The sequence below is a fragment of the Gopherus flavomarginatus genome, chromosome 9 (genome assembly GCF_025201925.1).
Source record: "Gopherus flavomarginatus isolate rGopFla2 chromosome 9, rGopFla2.mat.asm, whole genome shotgun sequence".
Taxonomy (NCBI): Eukaryota; Metazoa; Chordata; order Testudines; family Testudinidae; genus Gopherus; species Gopherus flavomarginatus.
In genome coordinates, this window is record NC_066625.1 from 50,477,904 (window position 1) to 50,505,129 (window position 27,226).

Here is a 27,226-nt window from a genome sequence, read left to right on the forward strand (position 1 = left end):
CAGTAACCCAGCCTCTGTAACATCCACCGCCACATCATACTCTAACCCCCAAGTAAGGTTTTGTTATTTTTTTATTTTTTATAGGACTGTCGAGACCTGCATCCCTTTATTGATGCTAATTCATTCCCCTCCTCTGATATTCAGAGGGTTGCCTTACTGGTTTGCCAAAAATTGGAGGAACTAACTATAGACAAACGGATATTAAAAATTATTCATGGCTATGTGATTGGGTTTCTGGTACTTCATACCCACAAACTCCTTTCCTGGTTCTGTTTCAGGGACCATTCTCGTGAGGAGATTCTAAGACAAGAAGTGAACTCCCTTCTCCAGGGAGCTACAGAAAGGGTTCCACTGCAACATCAAGGAAAGGGATTCCCCTCACTGTTGATCCTCAAGAAGAATAGGGGATGCAGGCCAATTCTCAATCTGAGACAGCTGAACAGGTTCATTCAAAAACCAAAATTCCATATATCCTTAACAACAGTTCCTTTGTTAGAGGAGGATACGTGGGTCATGGCTCTCAACATGAGATGCCTATTTTCAAATAGACATCCACCCAGTCCACGGAGGTTCCTCAGGTTTCTCTTCAATGAAGAGTATTACCAATTCAGAGTCTTTCCCTTTGGTCTAGCTATAGCACCCACAATCTTTACAAAGGTTTCTTCAGCAGTGGCAGCTTCAATGTGAAAAGAAGGATTTCAGTCGTCCCTTACCTCGACTACTGTCTTTTGACAGGCAGTTCCTGTGAGGAAGTCCAGCAGGCAACAGTGTTCTACTCAGCCTTCTGCTATCCGTAGGTGTCTGCTTCAATCACAAAAAAATATCCATCTGACCCTCATGAGATTTATACATTGTATAGCGGTGTGACATATCAGGTTACAAGTCAGACTGAGTAGCTGTGTCACCCTTGCCTTGTAACTTGTGGTGCCCTTTACAATGTCTTGCTGCTCACAAACAGCCTCCAACCAGATGTAAATCACTCCCAGGTATATCTTTGTATGCTGCAGCCAGCCACACGTTGGCTCTTACCAGCCTTACAAATTACCTCAGAGTAACCCCAACAGACTTCTCCCAGTCCCAGATTTGCTCCCAGAAAGATATGTCTTATACCGCCCAGCCCTTTCTTGGATAGTACAAATATATGAAGTCTATTATTCCTTTAAGGGAACAATATGCACACAACTTGCTACCCCAAATGGATTTACCGGACAGTTCAGTTCGAACACACTGGATTAGATAAAACAAGTTTATTAATTACAAGGAGAGATTTTAAGTGAGTACAAGTAATGAGGCATAAAAGTCAGAAATGGTTACAAGAAAAATAAACATAAGATACTTATGAATGCCTAATTTAATAAACTATAATGGATTCAAACAAAGTTTCTTGCCTCATGCACCAGCAGAGAACTAACCAAACTCTCAGGTCAAGACGCCCCCACCCCCGAATCCAACACCTGCTTTCTTTGTCTTTTCAGGTGCAGGGAATGTGATAGGCAGGGAAAGAGAGAGGGGTGCTTTGGAATGTTTGTCCTTCGTTTTTAGAATTTCAGTCCCCCTCTGGAAAAACATTTGCAGCTGAGAACTAGAAGCCAAAGAATCTATGTGGAAGGATATTCCCAGCTGTTTTTTTCACCCGTTGAAACTTCCTTTGTCTTCCCTTCCTATTTGATGACTCTGTTTACTGCTTAAAGGCAAATTAAGCAGAGCACACATTCCTTTGTTTAGGACACACCTGCTTGCCAACTTTTGTTTGGGCAGGGCTGGAAGGTTTGGAACATGTGTTACAAGATTCCCCCGTATGGTGTTATGAATTTCACATACAATGTTGCCACATGCATTTTATTGGGATATTACTGACCAGCAAATTAAGAATTTTCAAGTGATACCTTACAAGGTGTACTTTGTAGAAAGGTTATTACAATAGTGTGTAGGATATGACTGCCGGAGTGTATTCTGTCACAAGGGATGATGTTGGACTCCACTGTAGTAGGAATGTATCTACTTTTCAAGGGGTTTCAGGCCATGAGCACGCTCATACATCAGACCCAGATCAAACAAAACTTTCCTTTCCCTCCTCAACCACATGGCACACATGATGCTGTTTGTCAGGCTTCCTCTTTGTGGCCTACAGCCTGACTTTTCTCTGTGTATTCACCAGATAAAGGCAACATGAAATGCAAAGCCATTCCACCAAAGTTTTAGATCCTTTCACCTGGTGGACAAAACTGGAGAATGGTTCAGGTAGGGATCCCTTTCCTGACACTGACTCGTGATGCAACCATTGTTACCAGCGCCTCCCTCTTGGTTTGGGGCACTCACGTGGGTGATCATATGGCACAAGATGTCTGGAATCTAGAATACATGGCAATTTACCAGAACTCGGGGCAGTCCGCTGAGTCTGTGATGCCTTCCTCCCACTCATCCAATCCAGTCATGTCCAAATAATGTCGGACAACACGACAATGGTGTTTTGTATAAACAAACAGAGGGGAGCAAAATCTCTCCCTTTCTGCATAGAGGCAGTTGCCCTCTGCAGTTGGTGCATCAGCCATCACATAATCCTATCAGCAGCATATTTACGAGGAGTGCAGAACTACCTAGTGGACAGCCTGAGCAGACATTTTGCCATGATTTATGAATAGGAGGTTCATAATTTTGTGTTTAGCAATATCTTCGCCCAATGGGGAATGTCTTTTGGGAGAAAAGGAAACTTCCTCTGTGCTGCTACAGAGCAACCTTGGTCAAGGTCTCAGTGGTAGATGCCTCTCCTAATGTCATGGAAGAATCACCTGGGGTATGTCTTCCCTCCCATCCCATTAATACTACAAGTTCTGTGGAAGATCCACCAAGACAGTGCTCAGGTCATCCTGATTGTGCTCAACTGTTCTGGTTTATGGGTCTGCTGAAGCTCTCAGTTCATCCACCAATCAACATCCCCACATTACCTGGAAGGTTCAAGCACCTCACTATGGGCTGCTGCAGCTCAGGGCCTGGTATCTGAATGGACATGAGAAATAGAGCATTTATGTTCTTTAGGGATGCAATCCATTCTTAACCAAAGCAGAAAAGACTCTACAAGAAGCTGTTACTCAGCAAAATAGAAGCATTTCTCCTATTGGGCTTTCCTATTCAACTTGTGTCCAAAATCTGCCAGGATCCCCTGCTATTTTAGAATATCTACTTACCCTTAAATCATTGGGTCTTCCGTTCAGTTCTCTGTGAGTGCATTTAATAGCGATCAGTGATTTCCATCCTCTGGTGGATAACCGTACAATATTCACTCATCCTGTCACAACTAGATTTCTGAAGGGGATTCTCATATACTTTCCATCCTTGGTGAAGATTGCGCCTCATTGGGACTTCAATTTTGTTTTATCATTGCTCACTAACCCCTCCCCATTTAAGCCTGTAGCTACGTGCCCTCTGGCCCATTTGTCCATGAAGGTGGCCTTTCTAATAGCCACAATGTCAGCCGGAAGAGTCAGTAAGCTCTGAGCACTCATGGCAGACTCACTGTATACCACCCTCTATAAAGAAAAGGTCTTGTTACGACCCCACCCTAGATTTGTCGTTAAAGTAGTTTGAGTTTCAACTGAGTCAAATAATCCACCTACCAGTATTTTTTCCGCAGATGAAGAGAAATGGCTGTATTCTCTAGACTTTCGAAGGGCTAAGCCTTTTATCTGAAAAGAGCAAAGGATGTTAGTAAGACACCAAACTATTTCCATAGCAGAGCAATCAAGGGATCAGGCTATATTGGTACAGAGACTTTCAAAATCAGTCTTGGGTTGTATTGCCCTTTGTTACCAGTTAGCTCATATTCCCTCTCTGGAGTGTGTGTGAGAGCTCATTCCACTAGAGGGCAAACTTCTTCCTCTGCCTTGCTAAGACATGTACTCCTCCTAAAGATACTTAGGGCAGCTACTTGGAGGTCTTTGCATATCTTCATGAGACATTTTGCTCTGGTGCGTTCAACAGCAATGGATACAGCTGTGGGGACAGCAGTATTACATTCAGCTATCACTTCTGTCTCTTCGTACCCACCCCATGTCTGACTACTGCTTGTTAATCTCCCATGTGCAGAATACACATTGGGATTATCTCTCAAATTAGAAACTGAGGTTACTTACCTGTAACTGAAGGTTCTTCGAGGTGTATGGTCCCTATCTGTATTCCATTACCCACCCTCCGCCTGCTCTGCTGGGGATTGTTAGAACTGAGGTAAGAATGGGAAACTGGAAAGATGTCAGTCCGCACCATCGCTTATGCTCTCGGTTCAGAGCATGAGGAGAGCTATGACGTGTGTGCAGGCCAATGGACACTGCCTGAGAAAAATTCCGGACTCAGGCTCATGGTGTGCTGCACATGTGTATCCCACGTGTGGACTACAGATAGGGACCACACATCTTGAAGAACCTCCAGTTATAGGTAAGTAAGCTCCATTTTTAGTATAATCCAACTACTGAAAAAGTAGGAGGAAACCTCTTGCTTCCCTTAGAAATTGCACTTTGTTGTCTCTGGCCATCTGGTATATTATGTTTCTACACTTAATTGTAAGCTCCTTGGGTGCCGCCCCAAGCACAGTAATAGCATTTGAAAAAATGATTAGCTGCCTCTGTTGTAGTATAAAATATTGTTTTTCCATGAACCTCACAAAAATGTTTTTATATAATTCCCTGTGAGTATATTTAAAAATATATATGTAATAGATGTCTAGAGCCAAGCTTTCAGAACCTGTGCAAAATTTGTCTCTGTCTTATACCTGCTGTTTATCAATCATGTTTATTATGGTGGTGCCTAGGAGCTACCTAACAATGGACACCTATTGTGTTAGCCACTGTACAACCACAGTAATATAGCCCTGCCTCAGAGATGACAATTTCTGATGTTTCTAATTGCATTTACACAAGTACATTTGATGCAAAAACAACTTGCACACAGTTCTGAAAATCATTGTCCAATATTTGGTTAAAGAACCGCATATGTATAATTGCCAAAACACGAAGAGCTTGTAAACTTCAGAGGTTTAGTAGCAAGACATTTAGCATCAACAGACTATTCAGCAAAATACTTGAATATATACTTACATGTGAATGACTGGAGAGTGACCATGATAAAGGAGGGCTTTAAAGTGTAGACCTGAACTTGCAATGAAATCTTCATGGGCAGATCACTGCATCCACATGGATTTCATTGCAGGATCAGGACCTAAATGGGCTCTGATCTCAGTTTGGGATTTAGAGGGTTAGTCAGTCAATTTTATCTTTCTGAATTTAGGTTTAATAGGTATCTTAGATTCTTTAGTTTCTGTCAAGGCTTCCCACTACACTCCCTGCCCATAGGCTAACTCATCAGAGATTTCATATAGATGTTCGTCCTGGCTTCGTATCAAACTAAAACCCTTAAAGTCAAACATAATTTTGGGCTTGTTCTGCCTAGGAAGAAATTTATATAACTAAATGAAACAAGAATGAAATAAAAATGTCTCTTTTCTGTATAGTAAAAAAATTGCAATAAAGCTCTCCATTTAATCTGAACATTGGATGAATTACTAATTTTTTTCTTCCAGAGCTTATGTTGAAAAGTATTTACTGGAGAAATCCAGGCTAGTCTATCAGGAACACAATGAACGGTAGGAACCTGTTTTTTACTTATGTGTATCTTTTTATTTTTAATGATATATTTATTCGGTGCATGACAGATAGTTTTAATATCCTATTTTAACTGGACTGTAGGATATCAGTTTCACCATTCTAAGGGTACGTCTACACTACCCACCGGATCGGTGGGTAGTGATCGATCTATCGGGGATCGATTTATCGCGTCTAGTGTAGATGTGATAAAATTGATCCCCGATTGCTCTGCCATCGACTCCGGAACTCCACCGCGGTGAGAGGCGGAAGCGGAGTCGACAGGGGAGTGGCAGTGGTTGACTCGCTACTGTCCTCATGGCCAGGTAAATCGACCTAAGATACGTCAACTTCAGCTATGCTATTCGTGTAGCTAAAGTTGCGTATCTTAGGTTGACATCCACCCACCCCACCCCCAGTGTAGACCAGGCCTAAGTATGTATTGCTAATAAATTTGCAAGCAAGCTACTTAGAGCTTGTGTACACAGTGACATTCAGGAAAGTGAATTAGTTAAACTGCATTAAACCCCTGTATGAACACTCATTCAGAATTAAAATGGCCTTAATTCAGTTTAGTTTCAGTTAAGCTAAGGGCTTGTCTACGCTTGAAATTCTACACTGGCATAGGTGCAATACTGCAGTTGTAATGCTGTACTATGTAGACACTCACTACAGCGATTGGTGGAGTTTTCCTATTTGCGTAGGACAGGTAATCCACCTCCCCAAGCGGCAGCAGCTAGGTCAACAGGAGAATTCTTCCATTGACCTAGCCCTATCTACATCGAGGGTTAGTTCAGTTTAACTGTCTTGCTCAGGGATGTGGATTTTTCACAGCCCTGAGTGATGTAGCTTGGTCAGCCTAACTTTTGAGTGTAGTCATGGCCTAAGCCTGTTTTGCAGTATTTGTTTAATAGCAAATTTCATTTGGGGAGTGAAATCTAGAAGGGAGGAAAATCCAGATGTCCATTTCATCCTTACAGTCCCTGTCTTATATTTTCCACTGTCTTTCTGACTAATGGATACATCAGATGGTATAGCATGGTTATTATGTGACTTCTGCATTATTTGTAAACTATTTAAAATTTAATTTTGGGGCAGGGGCTGTCTTTTTGCTCTTTGAGCAGCACCTTGCATAATGGGCTAGGGCTCCATGACTCCATGGACTAGGGCTCCAAGGCGCAATGGTGATACTAATAATGAGTGATTTATTTTGCCTACTGCAGACTTCTCTTTTAATTTCAGTGATTAATTATTCCCTCTCTTTTAAACAAATTTTCCACTGTCTCATAGTTTATTCCAAAAAAAACCTCAAACACCCTCCCCCCCCCCCCAAAAAAAAAAAAACAACCAAAAAACCCTACAAACCCCACATGACCCTTATTAGGAGGTAGAGAAAATCAAACTTTATCTTCTATTGATTATGTCAACTACTGGCACTTTCTTCTGTGTTGCTCTTTGAGGGTATTTCTACAGTGCAATAAAACATCCACAGCTGGCCTGGGTCAGCTGAGTTGGACTCCAGGGCTATAAAATTGCTGTGTAGCAGTTCGGGCTCGGACTGGAGCCCTGGTTGTGGGACCCTCCTGCCTTGCGGAATCCCAGAGCCCAGCTCCACCTAGCGCCCAAACGTTTATACAGCAGTTTTATAGTCCCAGAGCCCAACCCTCTTGAGTCTGAGCCAGCTGACTGGGGCCAGCTAAGAGTGTTTTATTGCAGTGTAGACATAACTTGAGACTATTGTTCTTGTACAGTTTTACATTAATTGCTATGTGTCCTTTGGTGTAATAGATAAGACCCTCTTGTTGCTAAAATTATCCTATTAAGTTAGAAGGGGAAAAATAAATCGTTTTGCAATCTGAGTCTCATCCATGTGGAATTGGTACATCCATTATTATAATGCTAATGTACTGCTCTCAAAGTTAAATTGCATGCACACTGAAACTTGAAAAATGTATTCAAGGTTGTTATGAGTTAATCTTTTTTCCCCTCAGAAAAACTTTTGATAAGACTCCTGAAGTGCAGAATTCTTAATTTTAGAAATACTGTTATGCTGGCAATACTATTCTACTGTGAAGTCATGCTTAAGTAAAAGTAATTGTTATCTTAGCCATTTTAGCTCTTTTAACATTAATAGTGTATTTCAAGCATTTAGGATGTGTTTGATATCAAAATGAAATAAGAGGATTTCAAATCCCCTTCTGCAGAGCCAAAGTGGCAGAGTTCTTGCCCTGTTTACCACTTTGTAAGGAAGAATGTTGACATTTTGGGGTCTAGACTAATGTATTACTATTGCACATGTTCCTAAGCTCATTCATAAATTTATTCTTGGACAATGGGTGTACTAAGTGGGAACGAAGGTTCTAATTCTCTGTTACTCTGCACTTGGTGCCATTGTTAACATCAGTATGAAGTGGTGGTCTGATTTAGTAGTTTTTTTTCACTCACTTTATGTTCACTTTGAACGGGTTTAAAAGACTACACGTGGTGCAAGGCAACAGTCAGGCAGAAGGTTTTCCCCTTTCTGCTTCATAGCCTCCATTTATAAGGCTCATATACCTAGTGAAGTCAGATATCCTGCCCATCCTTTACATATATCTAAGCATGAAAACATGCCTCAGGGTTCCAGCGATGAGTGAAGGCCTAACAGGGGAACCGGGGGCTTGTGTCAGGTGAGCGGCTGGGGTGTTCTGTTTTCTCTTTGGGAAAGATGGTCACCCTGCAGTTCCCAGCTGCCATGGGCAAAGAGGGGGCCCCCCTGCAGCTTCTAGCCACCATAGTGGCAGCGGAAATCATGGAGCCACAGCAGCAAAAGTCACAGACGGGTTATGGCTTCCTTGAATTTTTGTTTATTGGAAATGACCTGTCCATGACTTTTACTAAAAATAACCATGACAAAATCTTAGCCTTAGTTAAGAGTAAGGTATGTGTGGATAAGAAATTCCTTTAAGTCTGTATCCTTCGCTTTACCACCGGGTTGTCCCAGAAGGAGTTAATTAGAAAACCAGAGCTACTGGAGCCAGGTGGGAGGAGGGGGTGTAGGGTAGTGAGCAGTGGGTGGAGCCTTGGGGGAAAGGGGCTGGCTGGGGGCAGGGCCTTGGGGTGGAGTGCAGGCGGGGCCCTGGGGCGGGGAAGAGGCCAAGTGGTTGCTGGGTCTCAGGACAGAGTGAAGGTGGAGCAGAGGACAAGGCCACAGTCTTGGGGGCGGTCCTTTTCTGAGTGTGGGCCTGATGCCATTGTAAACCTGGTACTGAACACAGATGTGATTGTTCCAATGCCTGTTTCTAAGGGGGACCTGAGTACGGATTGGGTGTTTGCACACACATTAGCCAGTTGGACATTGAACGGACCATTTGCACATGCTCTTGGTATTAATGGCTGGAATGTTAAAAGTGAGCTAAAGAAGTGAGGTGCCCTAATCTTATTTGAAAGTCAATGAAAATTGGGTACCTAAAATCCTTCATGCCTTTGAAAATCCCAGTCCCAATTTTTATGCTCAATTGCACGTGCAGCTGCAGTCCCACAACTTTGGAAATCAGGTTCTTAATGTGAACACACAAGTATATGTACAATGCTGATATTGATTTTCAAGTTTAACATCATTTTTATTTGTTACCAGGAACTACCATGTATTTTATTACCTTCTGGCAGGAGCAAGTGAGGAAGAAAGATCAGCATTCCATCTTAAACAACCCGAGGAGTATCATTACCTCAATCAGGTGGGATTAAACAGGCAGCTTTGGGGATGTGACAGCATTTTATAAAAGGGGTTGTAGAATGTATTTATCTCTAGAATGATGGCCCATTCTTTCCTGATGACATACTTCTTCTCTATTGATTTTATTTAATGCTAATAAAGAAAATAAGCTGAGTGGTGAAATTTATTGTCTGTGGCCTTTGTATTCAGGGTTTCATGATGAGAAGTTCATCAGTGTCGGCACTCCAGCTATTTGAGAAGGGCAATGATTTTGATGCTATCAGTCATCCTTAAGTGGAGTACAGAAGAGTAAAAATATAAGCTATTTACTGAATATAATCTCCTAAGGGAAGTTATCATTTACCTTCCATCTGTATAAATGTTGTTGTTAATTAATGTCTGTCTTTTACCTAGGTCTGTTCAGATAGAGATGTCCGCTTATTAGCAGTGGGCCTGTAGGATATAACAGCTTGCATGATGATGCTATAATTCTGTAGCTTTATGGATTGTCTGCCGATAGCATGACTTTAGTACTTTAACAATGTAACAAGCCTAATATAAACAAAATGTAGAAACTATCAACCACAAACAAGTGAGATTTCTGTGGGACTATTCAGTTAGCATTGCAGAAAATTTATGAAGCTTCGTTGTAGAAATGTTGTGCCCACCGCAACATTTATGTGAGCGGGTCTTTGTCCAGCAAGCTGGCCTCCCTTACAGCTGGTGGGAAGGAGGGGGAAAGTTTACAGGGATGAGCAGGAAGCAGTTGGAGCTAGGTCAAGACAAGGTCAATGTATAACCCTGTAGAGGTTCTTTTTACCAGGTTTGGGCAGGGTTCTTCTCTGCCATTAATGAACATAAAGAGGAAAAAAGTGTTAGCTCCTGTAAATGTTAATGGGATTTGGACAGTCACATGTGGAACCCTTTGTGATGGGTTGGCCCCCTTGGGAAGCCATCCTGATGTCCTGAGATACCACTGAGTCTACCTGTTCTGCCAGCATGGGTCCCCTGTAACCTGTCTTGCTGAGCCAGGCTCTTAAAACAAATATCCACCCACCCACCCTGCAGATCAGCTAAGACTCAGCTTAAGGAACTTGCTCCAGCGTTCAGATGTCCACCTCTCTTGGAGTGCAGACCCAAAGATACATTATCAAATTCGCCCTCTCCCTCAATGTGGAAAGAGCTGTGCTTCTTGTCCCCCCCAGTTAGAAATGACAGAAACTGGGTTTAATAATGAACAAAATAAATCTTATTAATTATAAAAGGCAGATTTTAAGTGGTAAAAGGGGTTACAAACAGAACAAAACAGATTACTAAGCAAATGAAATCAAACATGCAAACTAAGCTAGTTTCACTAAAGAAATTGGTTACAAATAGTATTTCTCACCCTAGATATTGTTGCAGGCAGTTTGCAAAGTTGCTGTGGTTCAAAGTTCCAGTTATATTCCTTTTCAGACTGGACCCCTGTCTCAGTCTGGACTTCCCCCTTGCTTTCCCTTTTGCAGTCTGTCTTCTTGGGCAGATAGGTTGTGGAGAAGGAGTCCTGTTTGCCTTCCTCCCCACCCTGAAATAGGATTTACATAAGGTGGGAATTCTTGTTTTCCCAAACTTGACCTCCCTTCCCTTACAGTGGAAAGTTACAAGAAGTCCCAGATAATGTTTTAGTATCAGGCGACAAGACCACCTCACTCTCTAGGATTACGGCATCCATTAGTCAGTGGCAGTATGGAGCGTCCACAGGAATGCCAAGCTTTTCACAATTCATTGTCCTTGCTGATGGGCCATCTACCCTGTTTAGTTTTTCCATTGTTGGACCTGAAGTGTTAGCAGTGGATGTCACCTAAAGTAGCATAGTTGAAATACAGATACATAGTCAATATTCCTAACTTCAGATACAGAAATGATACAGGCATACAAATTGGATAATCACATTCAGTAAATTATAACCGTTCCTATGATCTCTCACATGAGCCATCTTGCATAAAGTATATCTGTTGTTTCATATTCATATCATAAGCATGTTTTCGTAAAGAATATGGAATGACATGTCACACCCTTGCTTGTCAGTGGTTAATTATCTTTTCATTTCATAAAGTTGAAATCACATGCAATATAAAACTAAAAAATAAAGAATCCCTAGTTACATTATATGTGGATTTTTTAGATTAAATGTCTGTTTTACTTTGGAATGATAGATCTGAGAACAGTTTAGTATATATTTAAAAGAAAAATGTTTTTTCATTGGCTAGCAGTAAATAATTTGCCATTCTTAGATTACAAGTTAAAGCTTCAGTTGTGTAAACACAGTGCATTGCAAATAGCTTTTTAGTCTGTCTTAAACTTGTGAAAGGTTGACAGCTGAAGAGGGCTAAAGTCTTCAGAAAGTAAGAAATTTAAAAGTCCTTTAAAGCAGTATATTAAACCCAGAATACAATGTAAAAATAATGATTGCCACCCACATTTAATGGCATTAAGAATTTCACACAAGCTAGTGACCTAATAGAGTTTAAGGCTTTTGCTCTTAAACATGGTGTAAGTATTGGAGAGGTTTGAGAACATACTGTGTTCTTTATGTAACATGTTGTGTAATTCTGAAGCATGGCAGGGCCCAGATAATTTTCAAATGAATTTTTTTGTTTGGTTATTTCATAATCTTAATTTTGTTTTTTAAAACAGCTATTTTTATTACATTTCCTTTATTTTTTCAAGGTTGTAAAACTGAGATCAACAGTATTTAAAAAACAACAACAAAGTAGTATAATGTACTAGGTAAGGAGAGGGCTGACATGTTTTAGATTAAAACTTCGGTTTTAGTCTAAATCATGGTCTGAGGATGGTTAGAGGTGCACAGAATTTCCAAGTGCCCCTCAGTGGATCTTCAAAGCAGATTCTGGATTTAGCTGAGGATCATGATGACAGTTTGAAGTTTTGGACATGATTACTGTATTGTATCCAGGCCTATTTGTTAGAGAAAGAGAGCTTTATCCATGCGGACCTACACAAATTGGCTTCTTTAGAAGGGTTAAGTGTGTTGTTTCATGCCAGTACCTTTCATTAGTGCAGTAACCACATCCTTCCCATCGCCTACATCCAGTGGGGACAATGAAAGATAAGGAGGAAGAGGAAATGGAAACATGAAAAGGCAAAAATATTAAATCCCCTTTGAACATTCTCATATTAATTAAATGGATTTGTTACAGATGCCTTAGAAATACATAAACTAGAGAGAGATTAGAGAGGGATAAGAAGAGATAAAGAGATGATCAGTTACTGTTCACTGAAAAGATGAAAAAATTAGGGAGCAAAGTAAAACTTTTGTCTTTGTGTTTTCACCAAGGCTCTGGTCCACGTTTAGGTGTACAAATCAAAATTATATTTTATATTGAGAGTGAGCATTAAAGCATCTATTGTTTAAACCCCTCCAGTTTTTGTAAAAAGTATGTGATATTTGAGCAAGCCTTCAGTGTAAGAAAAGAGCTGAAATAATTTATTTTTTTAAATATTTTTTAATAAAACAACCTTATTTGTGATTTCTGCTCAGGTCAGATTTGGCCTGTCAAATAGATTTACAGTTGAAATACTAATGGTCCAGTCGTGCACGGTGCTAAATACTTCCTGAGCTGTGCTGGCTGGCTTTCACTCCTACTGCAGTCAACACCATGCAGGACTGGATCTGTAATTAGTTTAATTACTGCAATATAAACAGTTGTGCCATAACATTTTCCCACTGGGGCTGCTTTCTGGTTTTTTTGTTTTTTTTTTTGTTTTTTTGTTTTTTTTTAGCCTTGAGAATCCTTATATTTTCTCCACCCTTAGTATACCCTTTTAAACCCCATCTCTGTCTTTCTGGCTGAGAAAGACTAGATCGCACTTCTGTAGGAACCCTTGGTGCTGTTCCTTGATTGGCCATATGAATCATGGTTTTCTAACGTATGCAGCTCCCCAGAGAAGGGGTTAAGAGAGTAGAAACTAGACTTTGTTTTCCAGCATGGCTGTGCAGATCACTATCACTAGGTAAGCCTATGGCTTAACTATAATGGTCATAGATAAATCTGTCTTAGAAATATATTAGCCTTGTAATATGCGGAATTGTCATTATACGTGTTATTAAAATACCATAAGTAGAGATCAGAATATTGACAAATGTGGTAAATAATTTCTAAAACCTAAATTCTTCCTTACAGATTTTAAATTTCATAACTCCATGGAAAATGAATTCTGACTTTGCAAGTAATGTAATTGCATTGCTGCCCTGTCTCAAAGGCCTGGGGGAGAGAGTTATACTTGACTTGAATGCTACTTAACCTGATCTGCCTTGCTTTCAGATGACAAAGAAACCCCTCAGACAGAGCTGGGATGATTATTACTATGACTCTGAGCCGGTCAGTACAAGTACATGTGCATTCTGTGTTGCTGGTGTAGAGTGCTTCTTTGCTTATTTGAATCTTTATTCTACACCAAGACACAGAGGAAATTTAGTTAATTTAAAATAGAAATATCAAAGCTATAGGTTTTCTTCTCAGTGCGGTTGCTTGGATATTTAGCTGATGATGGTGCAAATCTTTTTTTCCCCATCCCTTTTTTGGTCATTTTCCTTTGCTAAGCCTTCTCTCTTAGTTTGGATTGAATATGCCCATCTAATTGAACCAAGTATCAATTTTCTGATGATGATGTTATCCTAAGATTAGTGCATATATGTTGACAAAAAAGTGTACATTGTATAATAATGGTTTCATGATATAGCAATAATCACATTTCTCTTTTGTGAAAATAAAGTACTACTTTCAGTGATATTTCAAAGTACAACAAACCGAGATTTTTAATTAAACAGGCATTGAAAGATTTGTTCTCCATGGTCCTTCAGAATGACTGCAGTAGTGAATTTCCTATTCGATTTGTTATATAACAATACTGCACCACGTATGTGAGAAAATGGAGACACCAATATAAGTTAGAATAAAAACAGTTCCTTAGTTAAAATAGTTCGGCTTGTAGTGTTATCTGAAAGAACACAGCTTAACAGCAAGACCTTTCCAAATACATATGACCAAAAAAGGAAATGTGAAGCTCTTTTTTTACACCTCCCCCATGCAATTCAGTCAAGCGGCACTAGTCCAGATTAGAGATGTGCTTTTGGTTTGTGTGGCCTGTAGATGATGTGTATGTGTTCTTTTTTTGTCAGTTTTGTCTTGAACCTAAAAGCATGCTTGTAAATCTAACTGCATGTTTTCATTGCTATCAATGTGCTTTATACTAACGGAGTTTGGTAATCTTAAGGAGTAAAAGGTAATCTGTAAGGATATTCTTTTACTGTATGAGTAAATAGGCAAAAATAAAAGGAAGACTTTCATCAGTGAGAATATTTAATCTCATACCCACAGAAGGGACAGACTATAATTGCCTAAAGTTTAAAATACTGAATATTGAATCATTCAGTGCTTGTGGGGGGAAATCTCTGTATAATATACTAACAGTTTTGAAGAACTAATTTGGATCATGTATTTTAAAAAAAAACAAACCATAATAGGAGGTAGATAAGACACATCCTCCTTACATTTGAGCTGGGCTAATCATGCTGTGCAGATTTTTTATTTTTTTTTTAAACCAAAACCAGCTCGGGATGATGTAAGAAAAATAGAGTTGCTTTGCCCATTTCTGAGCAGCAAAGTCTATAAATATTTTTTAGTTATTTGTTGAATCTGATATTTTGAGATTTTTATTTACTTGTACTGCCAGGTTAGTAGACAATGAAATCAGCTATAATGCTTCGACTGTGAAGTTCCTTTTTATTTATTGCATGGGGTGGTCCTGAATGTTTGGGGTTTTTTTTGTGAATTTCTCAAAGATAAAAAAAAATGCTTTATGAACATAGACACAACACAGAATCAGGGTGGATTTGATTTAAATCAAACTGATATAAATCACTAGTCAGGAAGACTCGATTTAATCATGGATTTCTACATAAAAGTGCATTCTTTGTGGTTGTTATAACCTTAGTACATATTCTTCACAACTCCGAGATAGATGTAGGTTTCATTTTTAGAAGGTACATACTATACATCTTTAAAGTGATTTATTTTGAAAACTTTTCAGATTAGTTTTACAACTACATCAGAAAATGAATGATTGTTTGATTATTTCATTTACCAAATGTAATTGAAGCAGATATTTATGAAGTCATTGGGAGGTGAGCTATCTCCAATTCAACAGGTTAATCATTAGTATTTGGAGGATTTTCTTGCCATGCTGTATTAGGAGGAGAACATCACCAGACAGATATTTAACTAGTTTTATTTAATTAAAACAACAGTGTTACGTATTCTGGATTTTTTTCTTCAACAGCAAACATATAATATTTTAACAAAACATATGAATTTTTGAATTTAAACATTCAATTTTTTTAAATCAGGTTTGTTTTAAGTAAAATAGTTAAATGAAATATTGTTTTAAAAACAAAAAATAAATCGACTACATCAGCCAGGTCAACATGAGAAACTTAAAATATTGGCTTCTGCAGCTAACTCAGTCGTCTTCACCTTCATTTTCCTGTTTTTTCATGATTTGGAAAAGAAAAACAAGCTTTCCTGCTTTTTCAGGTCCCAAACAATTTCTCTATTTGGAATGAATTAGTCTAAAGGAAGAAAATATTCTTTCTACACTGGCAGAAGGTTAAAAGTGAGATTATCACTTCAACAGTCTCTGAATCCAAGTGCTTATGTGACTTCCACCAGTTCACTGGTGTGACTTTCTTTAAAACATCGTCAGCAAACATATATTTCTTGAATGGTTCACCCTTAGCTCTGAGTTGGCATTATGGAGGGATGATTGCTGGATGTCTGTGTCATAGCCAACTCCTCTTCTTCAGCAGTTAAGGTTTGACCCTGGTACCAAATATTGAGAATATTTGCAAGAAAATGAGCTGGAGATAGTGATTGTCCCATTTGCTTTTTAATGCTTGTAATTTAACTCTGTCATTGCATATTGTCTTTTTAAGTTCTCACTCAGTTCTTTCCAAATTTCAACAGTGTCAGCAATAAAACAGCTGTTTTTCTGCATTTTGTTCAAGGCTACAGAAATAGGCTTCAGGGTACTCCGCATGTGTTCAGCATTTCTCTTAAGCCCAATGTTGAGAACTTTGGCTGTGACAGTGCCATCTATTTTTTCACAATTTTGTTCACAAACTGTCATCAGCTTAGGCTTGATATAGTGCTCAAAACAGTCCGCTACTGAGTTCCATCTCACATCTTCTGGGAGAGTTAGCTTAGTTCTTCCCACTTTTTTTTTCAGAGCAGCTGCTACCAAGTGGTTGTTAAGGAAGTATTTTGCAATTTCAACAACATTAGCACACTCACCCAGCACCATCACTGCATGTGCTCTTAGGGGCCGGGCCCCTCTCAGGTCCAGGAAGCCCCTTTGCCTCCCCTGTGGTGGGTGTCAGAAGTAAGGATGGCTGCCATCACATGTGCGCACTTCTTTCCTGCTGCTGGTGCCATTCCCTGGAGGCGAAGGAGCACAGCACAGAGCAGCAGGGCAGCTGTCCACTGCCCAGGATGTAGGCAGGGATGCTCCAGGCAGGCAGGTGGGGCTGGAGGACACGCTGGGGGAGGCATGAGAGGTGGCAGGGGAGGTCTGTGGAGAGACCCAGCCCTGAACATTGGTGGAGCCAGGCCCCCATGCCCTGAATTTGCTGGAGCACGGGCACCACTGCCCCATGTAACTCGCTGCCCCAGTGATATTTTCATCTCTGAAGAAGCATCTCTTTGAACTTTGAGAGTGGAGATGCTTGAATTCCTCCAATTTAGTGCTAGTAAGCAGGGTTCATGCTTTTATATGAAAAAGCTGAGAGACAACTCACTGCTTAAGCAGAATACTGATGACCAGTTTGATTAGTCTGCAAATGTTGTCTCTTTTCACAGTTGTTTGTAATTACAACATGAATGTTCTAAATTTATGACTATCCATTTTGATAAAAGAAAATAAAGTAGAAGGACTTACTGCTGATGAAATAGTGTGCAGAGCATCTGCTTTGACATAAATGATTTACAAGAAGCCTTTCCATATGGGTTAACGAGCTTGGCAATTGTTATGTAAATTGTCAACCACTTTGCCTTTGGCTTTGAATGTATTGCTTCTCAGTCAGCTGTAGTAGTTTCACTATTAACTTGTGATCTAATTTCAAATGGGTGAAATCCGGTAAGGGAGCGGTCACAGGAATGTAGGCACTGTTCTTCATTTTTATTTTTAAATGAGATTTTTAGTGTCTTTGATAGATCCCAGCCCTGGATACTAAATGCATGTAAAATGCATTTATTTGCCTGTGCTTTCCAAGTTCAGCAAGGGCCGGAGTGCAAGCTACCCCATATTGTCCTAACACCGTGCATCAACCATAACTTGGAGAGAGGAGTTTAGTCTCATTGGCCCTTTCCTCCCTTGAAACCTTTCTGCATCTGCTAACAAGGAAACCGGTTTTGATAGTATTTTTTTCTGATGTAGACACTTGTTTTTTAAGAGCTGGATTGAGATTAACAATATTTCATACTGCTTGCCAATTAGCTATCAGTTAGTAATGACTTTTGGTCACTAAAATCTGGGCCAAAGTGGAACCACTGACCTACACATGAAAGGCTTTGTTTCTTGTCATCAGTTTATGGAATAAAATTAATTTGTCTCATTGCTGTATTACATGGTTTATCTATTTTGAGCTATAGTGTCCCATTGAATACATATGATATATACATTTATTCAGAGTTTAAAAGTAGTTTATGGGGCTATGTTCAGTTAAAGTGGGCATATTTCTACAGCATTATCAATTCAATTTAGCACAACTGATGAAAATGCCCCCTTTTTAATAAGTCTTATTTTAATAGAATGCAAACATATTCATTTCTCATTTAAATTGAGATTCTGCCTACATTTGTATTACAGCTTATTTTAAAAACCACGTATAAATCCACTTACAGTTAAACAGTTTTTAGTTGGGGGAATTGGATACTGTCAGTGAATATTGTCTAATATTCCTGTATGTTTGTGTTGTCTATTGATGCTAATATTTGAAATTAAAGTGTTTTATCTTAGGATCAACAAGTGGACATTACTCTAAAGCAGTGGTTCCCAAACTTTAACAGCCTGTGAACCCCTTTCACTAGCATGTCAAGTCTCACGAACCCCTCTTAAAAATGAATATTTCCAGGGATTTTCTCCTGTACTTGAGTATAAATTATAAAAACAGTGATCTTGGAAATATAAAATTTGTTTATGACATGCTTATTACACGCTATTATTAATTATTTATCATTACAGTATTTTTGTTACATTATGAAAACAGCAACAACTCTTCCAAGATCTCACTTTTCCAAGATTTCACTCAAAAGTGTTCCTCCTACACAAGCATTCAGGTCTTGAGCAGTCCAGGCAAACAGCGCACATTACAAAAAAGCTTAAACTTGTTCTTCATAATAATTTAAAAAACAATACTGGCTGCCTATTTAATCTTAATAACAGCAAAAAATATTCACCTCCTTTTCCATTTCTTATAAGGAGTCTTGAAGTTTAAATCTCCTCAGCGTGATAGATATGCTTGCTTTGATCTGCTTAGCTCTTGGAAGTCTAGGGGCTCCGGGCTGCTGGGCCTTTGCTGCCCAGGATCCCTAGGGACAGCTCTGTCCACCTGTAGAGGAGCAGACTCACCCCTGCGGCACCTGCTGCTGGTTGTCCTCAGGAATTAGCTCTTTCCAGCTCTGGAGCACCCTCTGCAGGCCAGTGATCTGCCTGTCCTCTGGCCCTGATGTCCCTCCCTGGACCCAGTGCCCTGTTAGCTGGGGTGCTGCCCCCAAGCAGTAACCCCTTTCTCCCAGGGTCTCCCCACCCTGGGAAACCACATCCTCTATTGTAGAATCATAGAATATCAGGGTTGGAAGGGACCTCAGGAGGTCATCTAGTCCAACCCCCTGCTCAAAGCAGAACCAATCCCCAACTAAATCATCTCAACCAGGGCTTTGTCACCTCACCTCAGTGTATGGCTACTGCCAGTCATTGCCTAGCCTAGCCCCATGCCATGGGGGAGACTGCAGTATCAGCCTACTCATCACTGGCAAGGAGGGTTTGAACCTGCTGCCTTGGCCTACCCCTGGACTGCCCTCTGCAACCTCCAGTATCTGTTAGCCCAATGCTAGGCTGCAGCCTGGGGCTTTCCAGGCTGGAGCTCCCCAGCTCCTCAGCCTGTCCCTAGCTCTGCCCCACTCAGGTACCCAATGTCTCTAGCTCCTTGCAGCCAGGCCTTCCTCCCTCTACAAACAGAGAGAGACTGTTTTCTCCTGGCTTCCCTGGCCTTCTTATAAGGCCCTGTTGCTCAGTTTGGGGCATGGCCCCAGCTGCAGCCACTTCCCCCAATCAGCCAGTGTTTTACCTTGCCCAGCCCTCTTCTGAGCTGTTTTAAGCCCCCCCAGGGCAGGAACAGGGGACCACCCTGCTACACTGCCATTAGGGAATTTTTTCCTGAGAACCCCCTGTAACATTTTGCAAACCCCCAGGGGTTCACGAACCCCAGTTTGGGAATCACTGCTCTGAAGCAATAACTATATTAAGGTAAGGGGGAGAAAAATCTCCCCCACCTTAAAGGAGAAGATTTGTATCAATGAGTTAGCTGTGAAGATTTATCCACATATACATGCTGTGGGACGCAGAATGGAGAGACAACTTTTGTGCTATTTATTGAAAGTGAGAGCGAGTGTACATGAGAGTCTAGGCAATAGTCAGTATCCTGTGATTGTTTAGTGCCTGGTCTCTGTAGCATGCAAGTAGCCCTGTAGGGTGTGGATTTTCAAAACTGTTCATGCAAGTATGTGTGCACACTTAAATACAATTCTCATGATTTCCATACAAATGACCAGAGTGGATCATATAATATTTAAACTCAGTTACCTGATATGTGATTGTAGGTTCAGTTTTGAAAATGGGCTATTATTTTATTTATTTGTGTAATGATATTTTCTTTCTGTACAATTATCAATAAAATAGCCTGTGGTTTAACACAGCCTGACTTGAATTTGGAGACTGACTCTTTGGGCTGTAGCTGGATGGCTCACATAGGAAGAAATAACAATAATCTGGCCTATCCAGGGGGGAAACCTATGGTGGGCATGGGGTGAACCAAATCACATGAAAGGTGCTGGGCTTCTTAGTTTATAAACCACTTTAAGAGAGTTTAGTTGTAAGGCATATAGTTTTAACAAAGGTTCTTAAACATAGCTGTGAGGCCAATATAGATGGGTCCCAGTATATCTGAAGTGTGAAAACTCTGCAACTCTTTGTCACCATTAACAATTAGTTTTGTAATATTAGTGGGTTATAGAAAACATAAGAGTTCAGTATCTAAATCATTTGAAAGTATCCATGTACCCTCAAAATGTAAAGTTCAGTAGATTTTGAATTTTCTCTGAGTTAGCATTTTCAGAACATTAGTTAATGTTTAGAATAAAAAAACCTGTTAAATATAACAGCCTCCAATCTTCAGCATTCCAAAATTCATGATTTTAACCCCAGAAAATTAATCTATTGATGTATGTTGCAGTTAATTGTATTTATTTTTTAAAATAATGTAAAAATCCATTTACATTCATTAGGAGTGTCTGTGAGTTAGAATCCTGGGGCTCATTTATTCTAAAGATTAATATTTAGAGCAGACTGGAAATAAGTTAGAGCGCAATCTCCTTGGAAAGTTATATGCACATACTTCTTCCAGCAAGTTTTTTTTAACAGTACTCAAAAGCCCCATGTTAACTTTCCTCATTCTTTATTTGACTGAATCTCCATCCCTCACCCACAATAGGTATAGTTCACAATTCATATTGTGCATGCTCTTTTCATTCTGCATTGGACTTTCAGAATGGTGCCAGAGTGGGGAGAGCGTGAATATGATTTCAAAGAGGTGTGTTGCTGGTAACTAATTGAACTGTTCCTTATTAATGTTAAGGGAGGTCTGCGTCTGTCACTCCTCAGGCAGGAAGGGCATGGAAAGCACTGATTAAGATTTGTGATTTAAGAATTGACCAGCTAGATACATTCTGGTCTTCATTTCTTTTAACACTCAATCTTTGTGTTTGAACCAAACAGGATTGTTTCTCTGTTGAAGGGGAAGACCTGAAGCATGATTTTGAGCGCTTACAACTGGCCATGGAGATGGTGGGATTTCTTCCCAAGACTCGCAGACAGTGAGTTCATCTTCCATGTTAATATCTGGCATAATGAGCAAGACAGTGCTGAATGCACTTGAATGTGGCTCTGTTGTGCACTATGTAATTTATCAGACTGCTGATATGACAGGGTGTAATGACACTTGACAATTTATATGTTAAACCTTTAAAGAACATTTCAAGGTATAAACAAGATATACTTCCTGTCAGTTGAGGTATTTTTGAATTGTTCATGAATATTAATGCCTCACTCTGCATGACTTTAATTCAAATGATAATTCAGTCAGCTATCCTGTCTGTAACCTTTTATTTATTACTTATTTTTAACCCTTGGATCCATTTTGCATGCAATTGCTGATACCAAATATTCTAGAAGCCTTAAAAACACCTTTGTGTGTAACATCTGGATCCACTCATTCAGTGGTATAGCTAGTTGAGAAATAGGGCTGATCAATCTTGTTGTAATACAGAATGAGAATAGCAGTGTTACTCTGAGACTAATAACAGCCTTCATGATGCTGCTAGGTGATGGGGGGTATGGGGTGGTGAGAATACAACAAAAAAGAAAAGTAACCACAGAACACAAGTGTTTGGATAGAGATTTTGTTTTAGTTCAGCAAAAAACTGCAAAACAATTCTATATCAATACAGTACTTTCAAGTTCTATCAAGCTACATTATCACTGAAGGTTCTTAAGTCTTCAGTAGGTTATGAATAAATTATTAGATGGAATCATGAATATCTTTTTCCGTAAACCATTACTTCTATAATGTGTTGGTCTAACAGAAATGTTTGTATTCATATTAAATAGAAGAAAATGACATCAGGATAGTAATACTGTTTTCAGCAACAAAAACATCAGATTCATAAATCGATAACTTGAATACCACTAAGGCTATGTCTACACTACACAGCTTTTAGCAGCATAATGGCATATTGGGCTGCATTAGTAGGAGCATTGCCAGCAGATCGAGGGAAGTAATTATTCCTCTCTATTCAGCACTGGTGAGGCCACACCTGGAGTATTGCATCTAATTTTGGGCCCCCCACTACAGAAGGGATGTGGACAAATTGGAGAGAGTCCAGCAGAGGGCAATGAAAATGATTATGGGGCTGGGGCACATGACTTACAAGGAGAGGCTGAGGGAACTGTGCTTATTTAGTCTGCAGAAGAGGAGAGTGAGCCGGGATTTGATAGCAGCCTTCTACTACCTGATGCAGGATTACAAAGAGGATGGAGCCTGGTTGTTTTCAGTGGTGGCAGATGACCGAACAAGGAGCAGTGGTTTCAAGTTGCAGTGGTGGAGGTCTACTTTGGATATTAGGAAAAACTATTTCACTAGGAGGGTGGTGGAGCACTGGAATGGGTTACCTAGGGAGGTGGTGGAATCTCCATCCTTGAAGGTTTTTAAGGCCTGGCTTGACAAAGCCGTGGCTGAGATGATTTAGTTTGGTGTTGGTCCTGTTTGAGCAGGATGACCTCCTGAAGTCCCTTCCAACCCTGATATTCTATGATTCCATGACATGGCTGTGTTGCTGCAGCCGTGCTGCTAAAAGTCGTACAGTGTAGCTGCTGTTTGTCGGCTCTCCTGCCAACAAGAAACTTCCACCCCCAACGAGTGGTATTTGCATTGTCGGCAGGAGAACACTGCTGCCGACAATGTGCTGTTCACACTGGCACTTCTTGTTGCTGTCTTTCAGGTGTGTGTTTTTTTTTCACTCCCCAATACCTCTGAACCTCTGAAAGACAAAAGTTTTGTTGTTCAATTGCCAGTGTAGACATAGCCTAAGTCCCTATATATATTTATTTTTTTAAAACAGTAAAAATGTGTTTAAATTGTTTTGATCCAAACAATTGGATTCATTTTCTCAGTGAAGCAAAATTCTCAGAAGTATGCACCAATACTGAGAGTGTCAGCATTTGAGTGTTCAGTGAAAAATGGGCCTTAGATGACTCAAGTTGGATGCTAATTTTGAGGGTCTCAATTTTCCAGTGGGCAGTTTTGAAAATGTAGGGCATAACCTATCTGTGCCTCAGTTTTCCTCATTTGCAAAATGGGAATTATAATACTTAATAAATGCAAAGTATTCATATTAAGTATTGCAGCAAATAAGATTCATAGCATTGCACTGTTTTCTGGCAGCTTTCTAATCAGAATACATTTTAAGGGGTGATAGATGATTTGTGGCAGTTTTTCTTTTGGTTCTCATTGTAGTGGGATTCTAATAACAAATGTCATTCCAGGGTTGTTGACACTGATGTTTGCTCCAAGATTCTGACAGTGATTTCTTTTCTTTTGGTATTATGAAAAAAACAATAAAACAAAAATATTTCTTGTTTCTTTTTGTTTCTTTAGAATTTTCTCTCTCTTATCTGCAATACTACACTTGGGTAACATCTGTTACAAAAAGAAAACATACCGGGATGATTCTATAGATATTTGTAACCCTGAAGTACTACCTATTGTCTCAGAATTGCTGGAGGTGAGCATTAATTTTTCTTTATACTATCTACAGTTCATCTCCTCTTCTCCTTTTTTTGGTGTATCTTTCTTTTGGAAGACAACTTATTTCATATATTGTAGGGAAAAATGTCATATTGAGCTAAAACTTAATACGGGCAATTCTAGTTTTCACTTACTAAATGGCTGTTGCAATTGGCTGTTGGTGGTGTGTTTCCCTTTTCTTCCCATCCTTATTTTGAGTATTAAGGCATCTGCATATTATGTATTCCTGTTTGGTCTATATCACTGTCTGTGACTTTAGATATTCTGAGAAGATATTAAAAGTGCTACCCATATCAATGAAATTAAAATGATTGCATAGCTGCAGAAGAATGTATCTCAAATCCCTAACTCTTAGTTCCGTCACTAACAATTCCACCCATCTCAGCCCTACCTACGTACCCATCCAAATGGATGGGCTTTGCAGAGGGTCCTGACAGGCAAGAGATTTGGGCACTTTGAGACCAAGGGTGAGTAAATTCCAGAGTTGAGGTACCCTCACTGAAAACACTGTCCTCTGTGTATTGCAGCTGTGGCAGTATCACATGAGGAGGGAGTCAGATAGGCTGGTCCCTAGGTGTATATGATTTTTTAGGTCAAAACCAACATTTTAAGCCCATCTAAAAGCCATCAGGCAGCCAGAGAAGATTATGAAGCATTGGTGTTATTTGTTCATAGTGAAATATTTAACAAATGGACCACCACATCCTTTACTTACCTTATGTATTCAAGAGCAAAAGTCACCGTGTCCTGGCCCAAATGCAGACGGCAAGAAGTTGTGCTGGTCATTTCTGCTATTTGCTTATCTAAAAGCAGCTGGAATTCAACAGATTCCCCAAATTGTACACTTGACTAACAGATGGGAAACACTCACTCTAAATCAATTCATAATCTTTGTTTTTCCCCCTCTGGTTGGTTCCGCAAACTACCATTATCACCCTAACCTTATCTTGATTGAACCCCAGTCAACTGATTCCCATCCTTATCCGAGTCTCACCCAAACACTGAGAAAGACACTCTGTGGTGCTTCCTGGATTGGATGAGATAGAAAGTTAGATGTCATCAGCATACTGAAGGCACTTCAACCCATATCTCTGCACTGATTTAGCCTAACAGCATCATGTATGTGTAGACCAGAAGTGGTGACAGAATAGCAAACTGCAGCACCCCACATGAGAACCATTAGAGGAGACAGCTGTCCAGCACTACCTGAGACCTCTCTCCAAGTGAAATTTCCTCAGTTAGCAGTCCTGTCCACCCCCACTAGAATGTGCAGTATCAGAGGGGTAGCCGTGTTAGTCTGGATCTGTAAAAGCAGCAGAGAGTCCTGTGGCACCTTATAGACTAACAGAGATATTGGAGCATGAGCTTTCGTGGGTGAATACCCACTTCATCAGAATTACTGTTGGGGTTGTTGAAATGCCTATAGTTATCCTCGGGGACCTAGCCTACCCCTTAATGCCATGGCTCATGAAGCTGTACACAGGCACCCTGGACAGTAGTAAGGAGCAGTTCAACTATAGGCTGAGCAAGTGCAGAATGCTGATGGAGTGGGCTTTTGGATGTCTGAAAGGGCGCTGGCGCAGTTTACTGACTTGGTTAGATCTCAGCGCAACCATTATTCCAATTGTAATTGCTGCTTGTTGTGTGCTCCACAATATCTGTGAGAGTAAGGGGGAGACTTTTATGGCAGGGTGAGAGGTTGAGGCAACTCGCCTGGCTGCCAGTTTCGCACAGCCAGACAACAGGGCGATTAGAAGAGCACAGCAGGGTGCGCTGCGCATCAGAGAAGCTTTGAAAGCCAGTTTCATGACTGGCTAGGGTACGGTGTGACAGTTGTTTGTTTCTCTTGAAGTTATCCACACCCTATATATATGAAAGGAAATAAAGTCAAAATTGGTTAAAAACTGTTCTTTATTTGATGCACAACGCATTGAGAGCAATTATAAGGTAGACGGAGGTGGGGGGTTGGGGAGTGGAGGAAGAGGGAAGGACAAGTCCAGAAACCAAATCAAAAGTTCATGTATCCCAGCTTTCTGGTGCTTGGGCGATCCTCTGGGGTTGAGTGTGTGGGTCCCCGTAGCCTCCTCCCTCATGTTCTTGGGCATCTGGGTGAGGAGGCTATGGAATTTGGGGAGGAGGGAGTTTGGTTATACAGGGGCTGCAGCGGAAGTCTGTGGTCTTGCTGCCTTTCCCGCATTAGATCCACCATACAGTGGAGCATGTCAGTTAACTTGACCATAGCGTCCTGCCTGCACTCATCGCACGCCTCCCTCCTCTCTTTGTGTTCCTGTAATGCTTTACGGGACTCCGCAATTGTTTGCCTTCATGCATTCAGCTGGGCTCTATCAATGCGGGAGGACTGCATGAGCTCAGCAAACATGTCCTCCAGAGTTCTTTTTTTCCGCCTTCTAATCTGGACCAGCCTCTGGGACAGAGTAGATAGGGACTGCATTGAAACATTTGCACCTGTGGGAGGAGAAAAAGGAAGAATAGTATTAAAAAATACATTGCAGAGAACAAAGGGGGCACTTTGGTATGAGTAAGCCATTTCACATGGCTGGGCAACAGAATTCATCTTGCAGGCAGCCCCTAGGGCTACGCGGGATTCTGCTTCTTCTACATTCATTTCAATGCTTTCAAACTGCTGGGCCCCCTTTCCCACAGCAAGCAATACCTGGTAGGTTTGCCATATAAAAGGAGGGCCTGCGGGCTCTCTGGGATGATCACTGCACACAACAACCACGCCCCCCACCCCGCCCTTCACCGCATGGCTCCAATCAGGCTCAGAGCAGGGACGAGCCATTCACTGTAAATGCGAACAACCCAGCGCGGCTGGGTTCCCCCGCCCCCCACCACGTGGCTCCAATCAGGCTCTCACTCACCAGAAGTACCTTCTCCAGGGTCATGGAACAGGAGCCTGCGTTGGGAGTGAGGGGAGGTTATTGGATCCAGCATTAAGATTAGTTCCTGGCTAGGGGGAAAAATGGATTCCTCACTTGCCACCTGTGCACTGTCCTCCTCCTCCTCCTCCTCTTTGTCCTCCAATGTCTCTTCCTCCTCGCTCCGTGCAGGTGTTCACAGACAGGGGTGGGGTAGTGGTGGCATCACCCCCCATAATCACATGGAACTCACGGTAAAAGCAGACTGTATGGGACTGTGACCCAGAGTGCCCATTTGCCTCCCTGGCTTTTTGGTACGCTTGCC

At 40.7% G+C, this 27,226-nt stretch overlaps 1 protein-coding gene across 6 annotated transcripts in view; it reads left to right on the top strand.

The window, feature by feature from the left end:
• The window catches only part of MYO9A (myosin IXA), a 566,016-nt gene that overhangs the window by 310,555 nt on the left and 228,235 nt on the right, over positions 1-27,226 (top strand). For 5 of the 6 annotated variants that reach the window (XM_050968015.1, XM_050968016.1, XM_050968017.1 and 2 more), the window contains 5 exons: positions 5,570-5,632; positions 9,247-9,346; positions 13,650-13,706; positions 21,436-21,533; positions 23,873-23,999. In XM_050968015.1, coding sequence (XP_050823972.1) covers positions 5,570-5,632; positions 9,247-9,346; positions 13,650-13,706; positions 21,436-21,533; positions 23,873-23,999 — 445 coding nt within the window. The remainder of the gene's footprint in view (positions 1-5,569; positions 5,633-9,246; positions 9,347-13,649; positions 13,707-21,435; positions 21,534-23,872; positions 24,000-27,226) is intronic. The other variant, XM_050968018.1, reaches the window with a different exon arrangement.